Source organism: Narcine bancroftii, chromosome 4 (assembly GCF_036971445.1).
Source record: "Narcine bancroftii isolate sNarBan1 chromosome 4, sNarBan1.hap1, whole genome shotgun sequence".
Classification (NCBI taxonomy): Eukaryota; Metazoa; Chordata; class Chondrichthyes; order Torpediniformes; family Narcinidae; genus Narcine; species Narcine bancroftii.
Window position 1 is genome coordinate 284,165,546 of NC_091472.1, and position 19,342 is coordinate 284,184,887.

Below are 19,342 nucleotides of genomic sequence, written 5' to 3' on the forward strand. Positions count from 1 at the left end.
CTACTTGATTAGGAAGTCCTCCATTTTGGAGAACTAAATCCAAAATTCATTTGGTAAGTACAGGTAATAGCCATAAGTTACGGCCGTGTTCCATTCTGACCAACTGGTCATATCTGGTAGTGGACTGTAGAGCTCATCGAAAGAACCAAAGACTTGTTGATCCAAACCAAGGCTTTTATTAACTAAAAGACTGGAGCATATAACATGTAGGTCGACCAATTTGATGATGAAAAAGAGAGTACAGGTGAAAAGTAAACAAAAAAAAAAGTCCTATAAAATTAAAAGCAAGTGTTCAGTGAATTCTTTTGTTTTTATTGATTTGGTTGAAGATAATACTGTACCATGTACTGTACATTATAAAAGTACTGTATAGTTCCACTCTGCAACTGCCTTCACATCGTAAAACACTTCAGCACCAGTCATGGTAAGTGCAGTATATATACAGTCTTATTACTATTATTACGTGTGTATATTTTATATGTACTGTACAGTATTTAACGATGGAATTTAGACATGGATATGTACAATATGGAGGTTTAGGTGAATATGTATGTGTGCCATGGTATCTTACGTTGTACAGTACATCTCACCTATAATGACAGACACGCCAACATCAATTTGTGTCCCCACTTCCAGAACATAATGCAAGTTGATGCATGGCTGTATTTAGATATGAAGGTAGAGGGCATGATGAATGAAAATTCAGGAATTAATTTCTGCTTTCACTTCAATACTCAAAACCTTCTCTGCCTTCATCCTTGATACAAATTTCCTTCATTCTTTAACCCTGCGCAATATGCAATCTGAATATTGCATTGTCATGGTTTAATGTGTGTCCCCATAGATGTGTGGTTAAGTCTGCAATTTTAAAAAAATACATAGCAAGCCAATTAATTAAAATGCATACAAAATTACTTTTTGTCCGTGCTTTGCACAAAAATCGTTTGATCAGCCTATGCACATCATTCCAGACACATAGCAAAAATGTTTGGTATGTCAAATTGTCATTTAAATTGCAAACATTGATAAAAATGTTACAGGTGAGGATACTGATAATATGCTGACTTTATACTTTTCTTCCTCACACAGTGCCTGAAATAAAAAGAGTAAATGAAAACTTCACATTCTCTACTTACAGATACTTCCAACACTGTTTTCACAGCCTTGTCTTTTTGTTGGTTGAAGTCATCATCCTAATATAAAATTATTTAAAGTTACTTTCATTTTATATAGTTTTAATTAATTATACAATTTACTATCTATTTCTCACAGAAGCAACTGATATCTGGCTGAACAGCAATATAAAATTTAATTTGAGTATCCACATCTACCCACTTGCAATGATTGATGGATCAATCCATCAGGTTGTTAATTTTATAGTACCATTAATTGAAATGGAGAATTTTGTTTGCACCCTAAGAGAGTGGAAAAATAGTGCAGCCACAGAAATGTCTAACCTTGGGAAGAACAAGATGCTGCCTCTCTAAGAAAACTATTACCTAAGCCTGGGAAAACAAAGGAAGCTAAACAGAGACACCAAAATACAAGGGCATTGCATTGGTGAATCATTCAGCAAAAATATCACCCATTATATAAAAAAAAATCAATTCTACATAAGAATAATTGCCAGAAGTGCAGATGGAATTCCAAAGTAGAGATTACAGATGCCATTTTGCTGTCAGGTAGTCCATTTGAAACCACACAGTTTGTGATGAAAGTTTACACAGGATTTTTGTAAGAGAATTTCCCACAAAATCATAGAAGTTGTGGTCATTATTGAAAAAGATCAAGAATCCACAAACGTGAAAACCTTTTCAGAGTGATGTGCTGTGAGAAGGAGATATGGGACATAAGTTTTACAATTATATCCAAAATTTTGCAAGCATACATTATAGCTCTCTCTCTCTCTCTCTCTACTCCCACACCATCCATACCCCACTCCCAAAGTATTAAATACCGGTATGTTGATGATATCTACAATGCATAAAATCCAGAGAAGTACTTCGAAAGAACACATTGCACAAACAATGTCTTTATGGATAATCAAAGCTTGACTCCAGATTATAAGAATAACCAATTGTACATTTTGGCTTTCCAAATATCCAGATTGTAAATCTGAGTAAAAGAAATAAAGATGTCCTTTTTTGTAAGAAGTACAGTGTAGCAAGGTCACTATGGCTACAGCTAGGTTATAGCTCTTGGTTATAGCCCTAAGGCTGTAGCTCGAATCGGCAGAAGAAAGACAGACACAGGAGTAGAGTGTATTCGACACAGTGGCAGATCTGCTTTTAAAGTCAGCTCGGCTGCATCACCACCGGGGCATGGCTTGAACAGGCCAGCTGCCGATTGGTTACTTCGGATGCCCGGGACCCGATTGGGCCCCCTGCAATCCACCAGCAGTAATTGGCCAGTTTCACTGCTCTGTTGGCAGCTATGGAAATGGGCGTTTCAACGCACACAATGCTTTGCCGGTCACCACATTCGACAGCCTTATCCTGTGTGGGCCCGAGGTGTGGGCCGTTACACAACTCCTCCCCCCAGAGAACCGGCGATCGGGCACTGTTTTTAGGAGGCTGACCCCTTGGCCATAGGGTCAGGAGAATGATGGGCCAGTCAAAAGTCCAAGGGCCAGTTTCAACCAGTTGAGTGCGAAATTCTCTTCCCTGCTGCCAATGTCCAAAACACACAGCCATTGTGTCTGAGGTCACGGTATGGCCCGCATAAGGCTGCTGAACCCCATGCCAAACAAAAATGTATTTACAGTCAGTAAAATTCTTTGGGACATAAGTGCAGGGTTGGCTGTGGGATATTGGTTTAGCAAGGGCCAGAGTGTCTAGGCGCTTGCTTAGTCAGGACAATGTGGTCGACAGGGGCTCCCCTAAGTCCTCAAGGGTCACCATAAATTCACCCGGTCGCCATGGACTAACTCAGCAAAGGATGCCTCAAGGTCCTCGTTGGGTGTAATGTAAATGCCTAACAGGACCCAAGGGAATTCATTAGCCCAGTTAGGTCTGGTAAGCCATACCATTAGGACTACCTTGAGGTGTCTGTGGAACCTCTTCACCAACCCGTTGGCCTGTGGGTGATACGCCGTGGTGTGGTGGAGTTGGGTCCCCAGGACGTGGGCTAAGGCAGTCCATAGAGTGGAAGTGAATTGGGTCCCCTTGTCTGATGTAAGGTGTTGGGTAGCCCTAAGTGCTACCCAAGTGTTGAGAAAACCCCATGCACATGCTTCTATGGAAGCCTCTGATAATGACACTTTGGTCACCCGGTCGACCCATGAGAAGGTAACGTGGGCCTCTGGATACGGGTAGGGGCCCACAATGTCAATGTGCACGTGGCAGAAGCAGCGACATACTGGTTAAAATATCTGCAGAGGAGCTTTGATATGAGTCTGGATTTTGGATAACTGGCACCAAGTACAAGTCCTGGCCCACAGAGCAATCTCTTTGCGGAGGCCGTGCCAGACCTACCTGTTTGCCACCAGTTTGACTGTAGTCCTGACGGCTGGGTGAGCCAAGTTGTGGACCGAGTCCAAAACCCATCTCTTACATGCAGTCGGAATGACAGGGCGAGGTTTACCCATCAAGGTGTTGCAGAGCAGCGTGCGATTTCCAGGGATGATCTTGATGTCCTCCAGTTGTAAGCTGGTGAGCGCTGACCGGTACGCCGGAATGCTGGTGTCTGCTTGCCGCACATCAGCCAAGGCCGGATAGTTGATGCCAGGTGTAGGGTTGTGCACCGTCAAGATAGCCGGATGGGATAGGGCATCGGCCTCCATGTTGGATTTGCCGGATATGTGTTCAATGTCTGTTGTAAATTAGGAAATGTAGGACAGATGCCGCTGTTGCCTGACTGACCATGGATATGACACCTTACTGAAGGCGAAAGTAAGGGGTTTGTGGTCTGTGTAAAATTTGAACTCCCTGCCCTGAGGAAAGTGCTGAATTGCCAGGAATAAGGGCAATAGTTCTCTATCAAAGTACTGTACTTGAGTTCTGGTGGTCTGTGGTGTTTACTGACAAAGGCCAGCGGTTGGTATTGTCTATTCACCAGTTGCTCAAGTTCACCCCCAACCGCTGTGCTGGAGGCACCTGTCGCGAGGGCATCTGTCTGCAGGTACACGAGGGTGGCATTGCCTGGAAGGCTTCAGTCGCCTCTTGGGTCCATTGTATGTTTTTATTGGGTCTAGCCATGAGAGGAAAGAGTGGGCTCATGATGCGGGTCACTGTAGGTATGATGCGGCGATAAAAGTTGACCATTCCTGCACACTCTTGTAGTCCTTTCACCGACAATGGCATGGGAAAAGAGCTAAAGCATCCACCTTAATGGGTAAGGGTCTGGCTCCGTGTTGGTCGACATGATGGCCCAGGAAACGCCCATTTCCATAGGCTGCCAAACTGGCACTTGGCCTCGTTGATGGTTAGGCCGAAATCTCTCAGCCTGGAGAATAATTGTTTTAAGTGGACAGCGTGCTCGATGCGGCTAGCAATTAAAATGTTGTCAAGGTAGACAAAGGCAAAATGAAGATCCCAACCCACTGCATCCATCAGCCTCTGGAAAGTCTGAGCCGCATTTTTTAACCTGAAGGGCATAAGGAGAAATTAAAACAACCCAAAGGGGGTTATGCTGGCAGTTTTTGGGATGTCTTCGGGGATCTGGTGATAGCCCCTGATGAGGTTCACCTTTGAGAATATCCATGCCCCTTGCAGGTTAGCGGTGAAACCTTGGATATGGGTCATGGGATATCTGTCCAGCGTGGTGGCCTCGTGGAAGCAGCGGTACTCTCTGCATGGCCCCCAACCACCTGCTGCCTTGGGGACCATGTAGAGAGGGGAGGCTCAAGGACTATCAGAGCACCACACAATGCCAAGTTTATCCATCTTTTTTAACCCGTCCCTGGCTAGGTTGATTTTCTCAGCAGAGAGACGCTGAGTCCTGGCGTGTAGGAGAGGGCCATCTGTAACGAATTGCTGCCTCACCACATGTTTGGGTTCTGTTGATTGGAAGTGAGGCATGGGGATGGAGGGGAATTCTGCTAGGACCCAAGCAAATTCATTGTTGGCAGGACTCACTGAGTCCAGATGGGGGCTGGTGAGCCCTTGAACGAGAGTGACTGAAATGTCCAGGCGTGCACCAGCCAGCGCCCATTGATATCCACTAGGAGAGAGTTGACCCACAGGAAATCTGCACCCAGTAATGGTGTTGCACGGCCAACTCCGTAAACTTCCTAATGAACAGTCTGTCCCCAAGTGTAGGGGAATGGTGCGGGTGATGAATGTTCGGATGATGGAACCGTTTACAGCTCTGAGCTTCTGGCCCACTTTGCCGCAGTGGGACTCCAGGCTGGTCAGGGGAATGATGCTGTATTGTGCCCCAGTGTCCACCAAGAAATGTTGGCCTGACAGGGAGCCTTGAATGTGTAGCAGACTATGCCATTTTCCAGTCATCCTGGCCAAGAGCATTGGACGACCTAGGTGTTTCCCTGGAACGCGCAGGGTAGTGGCATTGATGGGCCTCGGAACCCCACTATCGATGATAGATACAGTACTGCTCACTGGTGGGACATGATGGTTGGGTGGTCAGTCGGACAGCAAGTTTCCAATTATCTGAAATGCTTGGGACCGGACACATCTTGGTTAAGCAGATTTTTCAGATATTCGGGAATTTTCTCTAAAGCAGCCGAGTAGCATCAGGAGAATACTTGCATCAGCTGTCACAGATCCCTGACAACTCCCCACCAATGTTGCCAATCCTGCCAGGCACCCCAAGATTTCGCCTCACCTTTATGTGGTAGGAGACTGCCTTCAACAGAATTTTGCTGAAAGAGTATTTGACAAAGGGAGTAGCTCAGGCGGGCAGTGGGGAGAGTGTGCGGCTCAGCTGGGCAAGGAGAGCACGCAGCTCAGGCAGGCGATAGGGAGAGCATGCGGTATTCGATTCAAATTCTGAGAATGCCACAGTGGAATTTATCACAAAGTTGCAGTAACTCATGGCAATTAAAAAAGACCATTTCCTTCAATGTGTACCCTGTGGACAAATGTATCCTTTATAAAATTGATTTCCTGTATCCCCACTTGAGCGGGTATTTTTTTTCTAACTTTTTTTCCAATTGTGACATCATGTCTCACCCAAAAATTCTTTTGGCTATTTTGAATTTCTGTTGATTGGTTTACGTTAATCAGAAACATACTGTACTAAAAGAAGTCTTTTCAGTTGGTAAATAAACTAGAGATGCAAAAAGAAAAATAATTAATTATACTCAATGTCCATAATCTTTTATATGCAACATTTATGGTCCTTTCAGTGTCAGATTAAGACCCTTAATAATGAATTCTGAATTCATTCTAAATAAAATCTAACAAGCACTGAGTAGACAACTGCAAGAACAAGTAACCACATAAGCCACATTATTAGGTAGATGATGGTAATCTAACAATGCTACATTAGATCAAGAGAGAACAGATGAAGCAGGTTGCATACTAGCATTGAGAGCATGTATTCAATTATGTTGGTTGAGAGCAAATGGTCACTCATGCACGACAAAGTTAATAAAATCAGGCTATTGCACCCTGCAACAAACAACTGTAAAAACTGAAAAAAAAATCCACTCAGAACATTCTATTGCAGAAGCAATCTGGTAAAGGAAGTGAGGGAATTGTCAAAAGTGGCAGTAATGCAATTTAATTGGTTTACAATAATAAAAAAATGCTGTTTCAATTTGTCTATCATCTAGCCTGTCTCTCCCATCATCATTCCTGCCAGACTTTCTCAGCTATAATATTAAACATTGTGCTTGTTTATTTATATTGCTTTTTAGTTCATTAGCAAATCTACAAAGAACCCACCTCAATTTTGTTCAGCATATATAGTGAAAATATTCAAGTTTGGGTGAATTCTCATTGTGAATGGAGGCCCTTCCTCCAAATGATATGACCAGATTATGAAATCACTGTAAATTTAATACCTACACCATCATTAAATATTATATTAAAAAAAACTGCATAAATGGGAAACTCACCTCAAGCAGACTGTGTGTTTTTTGAAATTGAGATATGGAAAATGCCCGAATATAATCCCCCATCTCTTCTCTGGTTTCAATTGCACGTTTAACCAACCACTTGAAGATATTAACAAAATATTACTACACAAATAGGTGATACATTTGTAATCTAGCCTAAATTCTCTAGATCATTAAAACAAAATGATACTTGCAAAAGCTACCTGAGAAAAGTTTTCAATAGAAAACAGTAAAATATTTATTGCAACTATTAACATTCTCATGGTGAATGTAGGAATGTTGTGAATAATCAAGAAATAATATTTTTTCTCAACATAAATGTTGCTGCTTATATTGAAATTATATACAGAGAGTGATCATTGATCTTTTACAACCATCTAAGAATAGCTTTAACATTCTCTAATTAAGATATACCATATAAAGCAAAGACAGATCAGTTTATGAAGGAACACTCAAATTTTGAGATCAACAAAAAAAAACAGGTTTTTGGTCTGATAAATATTATTACATCATGTTTTGTGTTATAAGGCCAAAAATTTCTATGATGTGTGTCTCAAGATTCAATAATTCAATGATTTCATCCAATGGAAATTAAACACACACAAAAAGCAGCTTCTATGCTGGTGCTTGATACAGATTGATAGCTTTTGTTACCTGTCCAGTACCCACTATGGTCTTTAATTTATAAGATTACACAATCTATTTTATATCTAACTAAACCTCATGTATTAAAACTATCTGACACTTAATATTTTCTACTACTTGTGAATAATAACTTAAATCTTCAGATGAGCTAACTGCTATTCTATAATTTCAAGACACTCAACCAGACTAGCTGTACAACACAGAAACAAGTTCTTCAGTCCATCATGTAGACCTCCAGAGATACTGTCTAGCCTGATGGAAACTGTTGAAGATAGGCAATCTCCTTGTCTACCTACAGCAATCTCATTTGCCCACACTAAGTCCATATCCTTCTCTGCCATGCATATTTAAATATCTCTGAACCATGGTGATTGCACCCGATTCCACCTGGCAGCAAGTTTCAGATATCAACTTTGTGAGCGCGAAAATCTTTCTGTTCATATCTGAGGCCAGCTATTTTCTCGTTTGGACTTACTGAAATAACTTGCTTACAGAATCCTCATCCATTCATACCTCAAACTTGACTAATCAACACACACTCATCCAGGACCTTCCATTTTTACTCTCAAACATGGCTTGAGATCTTCTAAAAATTCTGCTCTTTTTACACCAAACTGCATTCATTTATCATGCTCAATGCATTCTAAACTTGCTTAACCCTGTGTACTCCTACCATTTTTAACCATATACTCCATTCCAGACTGAATCCATGGGTAAATCTTTACAGTACGAATACCAGAACAAACCAGCTAGTGGTTGATTATAAAGCAACTCCCAGAAAATCGGGACATGGAGCATAGGCGCATGTTGGTAGTCCTGCAAAGCCAGGACATGGACTCCAAAGGGTTAAAGTAAAAATGTGATGACAATTAAACTTTTAGACTCAACAGGAATGGATGAATTCATTTTTTGTTTCTTTGCCAAATACTCAAAGTATATTAGGACAAAAGGTAGTACAAGTTCATATTGGTAAATATTTTACTGGCACCAGAAAATTAACAGCTTGATTTTAAAGTTCTCACCATGGTTTTCAAATTCTATCATAGCTTTGCCCCATCTACCTAAATTTTTAGAGCTTTACGAGCTCCAGTCCTTTGATCTCTCCCCAAATTTAATCACACCAACTCAGATATCCGAAAAAGTATAGCACCACTTAAATTCTCTTAAATTCCAACCTTAATTGTCCAATTCTCTTCCTCTTTAGAATATTCCTCAGAACCTCTGGTCATAATTCCACAAAATCATTTTGAAATTAGTTATCAAATTTTGTTTGATGACATTCCTATGAAGTACTGTGAGATAGTTTGCAACATAAAAAGATGCTGCAATACATGCAAAAATTGTTTGGCTTATGTCGGGAATAGTGATAATTTGAAATATTTTAAAAGGCAAGCAACTTTAATTTTCTGCGCATTGTTCTTTACAATTCCTCATTTGACTGAAAGAAATCTATTAACAGAGAATTTATATTTGAAATTTGTTCAATAATGTTACCTGTACAACAGGAAATATGTGAATGAAATCCAAACCCTGAATTTGATGTGGTTCCAGGCGGTGTGGGCACTTCATATTTGGCAGCACAGACACAATTTTCTCTGTCAAGGCTCTAAATGTGCCAGAAATAAAGGGTTATATGGGTTAAACTATTTCATTATGCTGTTAAATGCTAAAATAAAAAAAATATTTCCACATTACTATAAGAATGCTTCAAGGTTGGAAGGATAGAATTATGGAGGAGAAAGAATTCTGCAGAATACAATAAAAATGATTTATAACTCAGATTAACTGTTACAAATTACATGGTTCTTCAAGTTAAAATGTTTACTTCTATTTTTTCTCATATCCTACAACCCAACATCAGCCCAAATATTTCTATCCTCAACTATGACCATTTCCCTTGGTCATTTGTAAGATGACATTCCCAATATTCTCAACATTAGTTAATTTATCTGATACTACTTAGTCTGTGTGCATCTACGCCAAGCTCCCTCATGCATTGTCTTAAAAGGTGGAATGTATGAGTAATTGCTACATTCTATTAAGCTATAACAATTTCAAAAATATTTACAACTTACATTTTCTGACCAATTGTAGAATTTTCTTGAAAGAGCAAATCAACATCAATATCAAAGTTGCATGTTGTAATACACCATGTCATACCTCCCACTACCTACAGAGAAAATGTAGTTTTCTTTACAATACTTTTTAAACTGCAACATTTTTTAAACTGATTTCATAGCAATTTGATAGTGCTCATTAAATACTTGTTTGTTTCATGCTTTTACATTATAAATAAAAATAACAACTTTGAACAGTAGTGTGAGATCTCAATTTCTATTGTGTCTCCTTTTCCTGTCCTTTACAAACGATAATTTGACCACAATTATTGATCTACAATAACTAGTGGGATGCAAGGAATCTGTGCTGGGAGTTTAATATTTGCAATCTACATTATTTAGACTGAGACTGAAAGCACTGCAGCATAATTTGGGTTAAAGACAGGTGGGAAAGTGAGACCCAAAAACACAAATAGCAAGTCAAGAGTTTTGTATAGGAAAATAAATGGACAAGAACTTGGTAAATGGTATATAATGTAGGTAAATAAGAATGAAAAAAAGGACAGAATATTGTTTCAAAATGAAAAATTCAAAGTAATGCATACCAAGAGTTTGGAGACTTTGTAAATAAAAGGTGGTATGCAGGCGCAGCAAGTAATTAGGAAAGCTAAACTAGGTATGCTGGCCTTAGGAATGGAGTACAAAAATTAGAAAATCTTGTTGCAATACAGGGCATTATTTGAACCTCATCAAGTGGAATACAGTTTTGGTCTCCACATTTTGGGTTGTCGTACTGTTATTAGAGGCATTTTCCTCAATTCATTCTTTGGTTAAAGGGTTTGCCTTAAGTGAACTTGAAAGGAAATATGTGGTTCTGTATCTATCTTTAATGTCTTCTAGAAACTTGTCTTGTCTGCACTTTTGAAATATTAACTCAGCAGTGTGAACATGGCTCAAAAAACCAAACTTTGTCATGACTCGTCTTCAGCCATATTTCTAAACATTTAGAAATGTTAACTGCCCACACAGTTAACTAGAGCCTCAGTCATTCTCATATCTCATAAGAGACTTGTAATTTTTAACCTGCAAGTAGAGAGCTTTTAAAGTCAAATATAGGACAGATTATAATACTGATCTATAATGTGCCCAATCACTTTGTTTTTTTTTCAAATACAAATTTATTCCCACTTTTAAAAAAACACAAGGCAAAGGTTCTCCATCCACACTGACATGTGGTAACCATTGTAGATAAATTACCCATCTGAATGAAAGAATTATGGAGAAGTCAAGTTGTTGAATAGAAAAAGAAACTTTGTGACAACTACTTTTAAGGATTTGGTGGAGTTCATTGAAGGTCAGGTGGATATTGTCACAGATCCAGCGTATGGAATTAAAGGTATTCAAACAATGAGTAAAGAAATAGAGAACACTTGTTCTCTACCATTTATGCTACGAATTTATGGACTAGTTCCAATATGGTCATCTCAAACCTAGCACAAAAGTTGATCCACTGTGCAAAAGTGATCATTGTCTCATGCTTCTGACATGGACTACCCATCTTACTTGTGATTAATTTGCATGTAGCAAATATTTAATCTGAACAACTGATTTTAAAACTCTAGGAATGTACATGGCATTTAAATACATGCATGCATCAAAATAGGATTTGGTTTGGAAATGCAAGATCACTTAACCATCTGAACTGAAGGAGGACTAATGATGGGACTGAAAACCTCAAGGCTGTGCATAAGAACTGCGCAAATGGCTGAAAGAACAGACCACCTTACAATTTACTTCAGCTCCCGATCTGTACTCTTGGACGATTGTGGAAGGATGTGGATATTTAGGGGAGGAGGCATAGGGGATTCACTAAGGCAATGTCTAGATTATTACCTATAAAGAGAGGTTAGCCAAACTCAATTGTTATCTCTGGAGCATCAAAGTGTGTGGGGCAGCTTGAGAGAAATGCAGTAAAACCTTGTTAGAATGCGGTAGTTGGGGTCCAAGATTTCATACTGCATTACAGCCAAGTCACGGAACAGAAGGAGGGGCAGCTGACGCGGGACGTCAGGGCAGGGGCAGCCGGTGCAGGACATAGGGGCAGGGGCAGCCGGTGCGGGACGTCGGGGCAGGGTCGGCAGCCACAGGACATGCATCATGTACAAGCAGGTGCAATTAGTTTAAATTAGTTTCTAGTTTGGTACAGACATTGTAGGCCAAACGGTCTGTTCCTGTACTGTTTTGTTCTATCTGTACAGCACTCTACTGCCCCCCAAATTGATTTTCAGTCCCTTAAGACCCACAAAACCAGAATGAAATCCTTTATCCCAAAAGGCTGCTGAAGATACAAGAATCAGCACTTAATGTTTGTAAGGCTTTAAATTGCAAGCAGCCAGAAATGTTTTTGAATTCCATGAGTATGGCTCCATAGTAACAGTTTTTAGCCAAGGTCTTTTTTCTGCATGTTTAATATAAACAAGTTAATTTTGAATTGGCCTTTTTACTAGATAGAACTAGGGCAAAAATGTAGATGGTCCAGATAAATTCTTTGACTGTACTTTTGACATATTATTATTTTATTGTCTGTTTTATTAAGTATAGTTTAAGTATTATTTAAGTATAGTTTAATTGTTTTAATAGTTCTAATAAGACAGTGAAAAACTCAATTCTACTTTAGAATGGACTATTCAGTTTAACAAGTCAAATAACAACATCTGCATGCTGCCCAAGCAATTATGAAGGGAAATAGTTTCAATATTTTAGTCAAAGAATTAGGATTATTGACTCTGTTCAATAAATGAACTATTGACTCATTAGTTAATAGAAGATGGATCTTCAAGCAAGACTATTTTAGTCAAAGAATTTGGACTATTGACTCGTTAGTCAATAGAAGACAGAAAAGTTGGAAATCAGATAGCAGATCGATAAGGAGGCACAAATATCAACAACTAAGACCACTGAAGAAGTGATAAGCCATTGGAAGTTCCTTCTGTGTGCTTATTACAAATTAGAAAACAGATTAGTGCAATTGCCCTTGATCTATGAGGACTGTTTTGGAGAGAATTTTGTGCATGTTTGATGTCTGAGTGCGACGAACGACATAATGGAGGAAACAGAAGATGTAGCCGCTAAGGAGCTAGGTGTCAAGAAGATGAAGAAAACGGAACTTAAAGATGAATTGTAAAGGCGGCAATTAGATACAAAGGGAAACAAAGTGACTCTTCAAGCAAGACTGAGGGAGGATCTAGATAAAAAAATTTCAGTTGTTAGGGAGACACAACCCATAAAGTTACTGCAAAAAGGATTAATAGAATTTGAGACCAATCTCTCAAAAGTGACTGAACCTATACCATAAGATGGTGGTGTGAAGGATGAACAAACCAAAATGGGGACATGGTCAGAGATTAAAGCAACATATGACATACAGGACCTAATAGAACCTAGCGATAATGCATCAAATACTTCCAACAGGAGAAATAAGAGGAGATCTAGAGTTTCAAGTACCACTTCAAAGCGTTTAAAAATTCAAGGAGATGCGGCAGCTCTTAAAGTGGAAAAGAAAATGCTTCAGTTTGAAATGGACAGACGAAGGAGCAGCTAAGAATGGAGGAAGTGCAGCTAAAAAAGCAAAAGAAGCAATTGCAACCGGACAGAAAAATTGCTGTTAATAAGGCCAGGTTACAAGAACTAGAAGGCTCACTGGTATTTGGTGCTCAAAGTAAATTATTGAAAGCATCAAGTTTTGAGGAAGGACTTCAGAAAAAAGGAACCGTTGAATACCAAAGCTAAGGCAATGCTACAGCCACAATACAGACTTGGTCCTGAAATAGACAGGACTAGGCATGGGATGAGCTAGTGATAGAACCACAAGAAGCACTTGTTCATGGACTAAGCAGATTAAGACTCGGTGCTGAGCCAGTGCTGCAATCACAATACATGCTGGTCCTATTCCAAGCAGCTGAAATCCCGGGGCTGAGTCCGTGCTGAGGATGTGAGATGTGCAATTAACCTGGTTGATGCAAGGTGCGAGAGCTCAAACCCCACTGATGACCACATTGAACAAGGATGGGAACCAAATGCCATCTCTTATAGGGTCATATATCAGGTGCTCTCGGCAAGTTTTAGAAATTCGGGTGAACAAAGTAACGGACTCCTATGCATCACTAGATAGCTGCATCATTAATACAGTTACATACTCTTTCTCTGCCCGAGATAGATTTCATATTTTTATGGTGACCCCCCCTTGAATTCCACTCATTTATGAGAAACTTCGAATGCAATATTGAAATTAGGTTTTGAATCCAGGAGGATTGCTTATATTTTTTGCAGCAGTTTACGAGTGGACCACCACAAAAACTCAAAAGAATTTCCAACATATGAATCCTAATGTAGGATTCAAACAGGCTCAGTGATTACTACAGAAGCATTTTGGCAACAAGTATATAATAGAGTTTATTTTCAGAAGGCTCTTTCATGGTCATTAGTAAGACCAGAGGATACAAAGGGTTTACAAGCTTACGCCTTCTTTCTCAGAGAATGTTGCAATGTCATGAGGATCATTGGCCATCTTTGAGAACTTGACATGTGGTAATCATTGTAGATGAATTACCCATCTGAATGAAAGAATTATGGAGAAGTCAAGTTGTTGAATAGCAAAAAGAAACTTTGTGACAACTACTTTTAAGGATTTGGTGGAGTTCATTGAAGGTCAGGTGGATATTGTCACAGATCCAGCATATGGAATTAAAGGTATTTGAACAATGAGTAAAGAAATTGAGGTCGAAATCATATCCTCAACCAAAACAGATGAAAAAGAGGCATAGTGAGAAAAATAGTCTTTTTGAAGGAAAATGAAACATGTTTTGGCTGTCCGTGTAAAGGACACATCAGCAGAAATTGCAAAAGGCGACTCAGATGCAACATATGTAGTCAAAGGCATCCCAAAATGCTGCACATCTTTGAAAAGAAGAATACAGAAAAGAACAAACGAAAACAGTTGACAGAAGTGATGAAGCCTTGGTATTGACAAATGGTCTTACTGGGGCCAGATAAAATAACTGCAAAGTTTTGATAGTATCTGTGCAGGTCAAGGCAAAAAAGGAAATGCAATAGTAGGTACTTACGCATTTCTTAATCCAGGAAGTACTGCGTCATTTTGCACTGTGGGACTAGTGAATAAACTCAATCTTCAAGGAAGTACAAAGATTCTATTGAAAAAGATAGGTCAACTTAAACACACTGAAACCAACAAGATTTATGGCCTAGAGATCGCTGGATTGGATAATAACAATTTCTGTGAACGTCTAGGCATATATAAGAAAAGTATGCCTATGCATAAAGGAAACATCCCACATCAAAATGACTTTGAACCGTGGACGCACTTGAAAAATATCTGTTTACTCGATATTGACTCTGGTATTAAATTGCTGATTGGTTCAGATATACCAAAGGCTCTGGAACCACTGGATATGATAAACAATGAGGAAGATGGGCCTTATGCTGCCAAAACTATACTTGATTGGATGATTAAAGGACCATTAGGAGAAAGAAGTTCAAAATCAATTGGCTACAGGTGTCAACAAGATATCGATTGTGAAGCTCGATAAGCTGTGGAAGCAGTAGTTCAAAAATGACTTTCCCAAGTGCATCAGAGATGACCAAGAACCTTAAAAGGAAGACCAGCAGATTTTGGAATCGATGTCAAAATCTGCCAAGCTGGTTAATGACTATTTGATTACTTTTGAAGAAAAGGAAAATATGTATGCCTGATAATAGAAGTGTTATTAAGCAATGTACACTAAATTTGAAGAGAAGATTCAAGAAAGATTCTTCCTTTCATCCAGATTACACCAAATGCATGTCTGATATGATATCCAAATGTTATGCAGAGAAAGTACCATATAATATTTTGGAATGTAGTGATGGCAAAAAAAAAATGGTACTTACCACACCATGGAGTTTTGGATTCACAGAAGGAAAAACTTTGTGTGGTATTTGATTGTGGAGCAACCTTTCAGAGAGTTTCACTAAATTCCCAACTCTTACAGGGTCATGATTTGACCAGTACGTTGAGATGGATCTTAATTAGATTCCATAAAAACCTGTCATCATTACTGCAGATATTGAAGCCACGTTCCACCAGGTGAAAGTATCGAATGAAACCATAACTTGTTACGATTTCTCTGGTGGTTTGATGGAGATTACAGTCATAACATGGTGAAATACAGAATGACAAGGTACCCATTTAGAACGACTTCATCATCAAGTTGTGTGAATTTTGCCCTTAGGAAGTGTGCTGAGGACAATATGGAACAATTTAGCCTTCAAGCTATAAGCACCATCAAGAATAGCTTCTATATGGATGACTGTCTTACCTCCGCAGCTGCAGTTCAAGAAGCAATAGCTCTTTATTAAGAATTAAAGGCGATCTGTTTCAAAGGAAGCTTTCTACTTACCAAATGGACAAGTAATAGTTGCCAAGTATTGACTGCCATACCCGAAAAGGAGAGGGCGAAAGAAATGAAAAATTTGGACATAGACCATGACAACCATCCTGTTGAGAGGGTATGTTCAGACCTCAGACAAGGGGAATTCTATCAACAATTAGTTCCATATATGATGCTCTAGGTATATTGGCACCAGTTGTCCTTTTTGCCAGGAAAATCCTGCAAGATCTGTGTAGGAAGAAGATTGGTTGGGATGATGAAATACCAGAATCCATTATACAAAAATGAACGTGTTGGTTGCATGATCTTTGAAAGATGGAAGACTTCAAGGTTGACAGATGTTTCAAAACCACAAGCTTCTCAAAGGTAACATCTGCTCAATTGGATCATTTTGCAGATGCATATGAAGACAGTTACAGAACTGTTAGTTATATATTATTGCATGATAACAAAAATCAGGTACATTGTGGATTTGCAATAAGAAAGGCGAGTGGTTCCATTGAAATCAGTCATGATCTCACGAATGGAAATAACAGCTGTTACGATGGCAAGTAGGATGGACACAATGTTGAAAAAAAGAGTTGCAGATGAAACTAATAGACTCTATATTTTGGATTGACAGCACCTCTGTGCTCAAATACATCAACAATAAAAACGCAAGGCTTCAAACTTTCATGGCTAACAGAATCACTGAAACCTATAAAGTCTTATGTCCAATACAGTGGAGATATGTTAATGCAGTTAACAATCCTGCCGATCTGGCTTCCTGAGGTTTGAAAGTCGTCTTTTCTGAAAAATGTGGGCCTCAGTTTCTTCTACAGCCTGAAAACGAGTGACCTCCAAATCCTGATAAATTAAAATAAATTTTACCAGAAGACCCTGAACTCAGGGGTAAAACTGCAAATGCTGTTCAGATAATGTCTGAACAAATGAACAAAGTTACTTGCTTAATCCATTATTTTTTATCCTGGAATTTTTTGAAAAAGACAAGGTGGAAAGAAAAAAGAATGAATGTCATGAAACATTCAGTACCACAAAACTCCTGGTTAATGGGGAAGATTGTTGATACAATCCAGGACAAAAGAGGAATTGTATGTCAAATTCAGATTAAGACCAAAACTGGCTTTCTGAACAAACTGATTACCAAAATCTGTTTTTTTACAAAAAGAAGAAAGATTTAATAATAGACTTTCACTTCCTTTTGAATATTTACCCGATATATTACTATGTTTTTTTAGTTTTTCTTTGTAATGCTAATTATTATTTTTAGATATAATTAGGGGATGGTATTGTAAGGGTTAAAATGAATTGTAAGTTGCAAGCAGATAGAAATGTTTTTGAATTCCATTAGTATGTTTCCATAGTAACAGTTTTTAGCCACGGTCTTTTTTTTTGCATGTTTAACATGGTGCAACTCCGATAATCTGAAATCGAGTTCTCAAAAATCCTCAATTATCCGAATTTCTAAAAAAATTTTGGATAAACGAGGATATCTGAAATCCTCATTTAACCAAAATTTATTTGGAGCCGAACTGACTGGGGACCTCGGGCTCCCGGCACCAGCAGCAGGAGACCTCGGACTCCTAGTGGCAGTAGGCCGTCAAGCTCTCGGGTACCCGGGCAGGAGCGGGGCTTCAGTGATTGGCAGAGGCCAGCATTTTTTTTGTGAGAATTAAAAATTATTTTAATGCTTAAAAAGCCTTACCTTGTTGTTTGTTGTTGTTTAAACAGTGTTACAAGTGATGTGCCGTTGCTACTGGGCTGTTTTTTGTTTAAAATTACCTGTTCTCCAAAATAACAGTTTATCCAAAATGGGCCTGGTCCCGACCATTTCGGATAATCGAAGTTGTACTGTATAAACAAGTTATTCTTGAATTTGCTTTTGTACTGGATAGAACCAGAGCAAAAATTTAGACAGTCAAGATAAATTCTTTGACTGTTCTTTTGAAAGTATTAACATATTAATATGTTATTGACTGTTTTATTAACTTTTAAGTATAGTTTAATTGTTTTAAAAGTTTAATAAACAATCAAAAACTCAATGCTACTTTAGAACAAACTATCGAGTTTAACGAGTCAAAGGATGTCTGCGTGCTCCCCAAACAATTATAAAGGAAAATAATCACAGTAATGTTCTCACCTTATCAAATGGTGATAGTCCTTTAATTCTTGCTCTAAAGTATCCAGCAGCAACCAGCAATTCTAAAATTTCTGCCAATTTGACATTTTGTTCCTCATCTTCCCGAGTTTCAACCTAGCAGGAGAAAAATACATTGTTACAAGGATTGCATTTTATTCCACTTGCCCGGAGAACATTGAGATGCAGTGTATTTGTGTATGACATTCATTTCATAGTTACCATCTGATTGCTCTACATTTTAGAAATCCCTCGATATATATCTGTGATATAAACTTGTACAGACATCCACACTAACAGTCTTTGATTTAGAAATAATGACTTACCATTCCGAATGATTTGAACTAGTTTAGTAAAATATGAGAAAATCCAAGAATGAGAAGAATGATAAAGACCATTGTGCATCAATCTGACCAAAAGGAATCAAATTCTTATTAGTGGCTTTGCTTTTCAAACTCGGACAATTTATGATCTTAACCAATCTGTGCTGAATATTAGCTAATCTCATGGTGTAAATGTGAAGAGAAAGCAGAAATATAATCATCTGTTTCTTGATTACTTTTCAGCAATCTCATTTGGTTCTTGGATACGTACAGACTTGAAAATGGTAATTATTTCCCCATGCTCCTGATTCAACTGGAATTCCTTCATTCACAAGAACTTTCAAATTTCCACAATTTCAAGACACTCTCAGCTAATAAACTGATACGGTTTCAAAACATCTCAAATTTGATTTATGAAAATGCTATTTAAACACTAAAACTAATAACAATATAAATCTACTCTGTCACTTCTTTGCCCAATCTCCCAATCTGTCCAAGTTCTTCTACAGACTCCCTGCTTCCGAAACACTACCTGCCACTCCACCTTTGTATCAGTTGCAAACTTGGCCACAAAGCCATTAATTCCATCATCCAGATCATTAGCACATGACGTACAAAGTAGCAGACCAATACCAATCTACGCGGAACATACTTGTCACCTGCAGCCAACCAGAAAAGGCCATCTTCATTCCCACAGTACTCTCTGCCAGTCA

The 19,342-nt window shown here is 38.7% G+C and overlaps 1 protein-coding gene across 2 annotated transcripts in view; it reads right to left on the minus strand.

Annotated features, from left to right (window-relative positions):
- The window catches only part of ccdc93 (coiled-coil domain containing 93), a 100,005-nt gene that overhangs the window by 69,710 nt on the left and 10,953 nt on the right, over nucleotides 1-19,342 (minus strand). The window contains exons 1-6 of one of the 2 annotated variants that reach the window (XM_069935224.1): nucleotides 18,310-18,379; nucleotides 14,847-14,930; nucleotides 9,742-9,836; nucleotides 9,161-9,272; nucleotides 7,022-7,120; nucleotides 1,137-1,193 (exon numbers count right to left, since the gene is read on the minus strand). In XM_069935224.1, the coding sequence (XP_069791325.1) occupies nucleotides 1,137-1,193; nucleotides 7,022-7,120; nucleotides 9,161-9,272; nucleotides 9,742-9,824 (351 nt within the window). In that variant the 5' untranslated portion in view covers nucleotides 9,825-9,836; nucleotides 14,847-14,930; nucleotides 18,310-18,379. Of the gene's footprint in view, nucleotides 1-1,136; nucleotides 1,194-7,021; nucleotides 7,121-9,160; nucleotides 9,273-9,741; nucleotides 9,837-14,846; nucleotides 14,931-18,309; nucleotides 18,424-19,342 lie in introns of those variants that run through there. The other variant, XM_069935223.1, reaches the window with a different exon arrangement.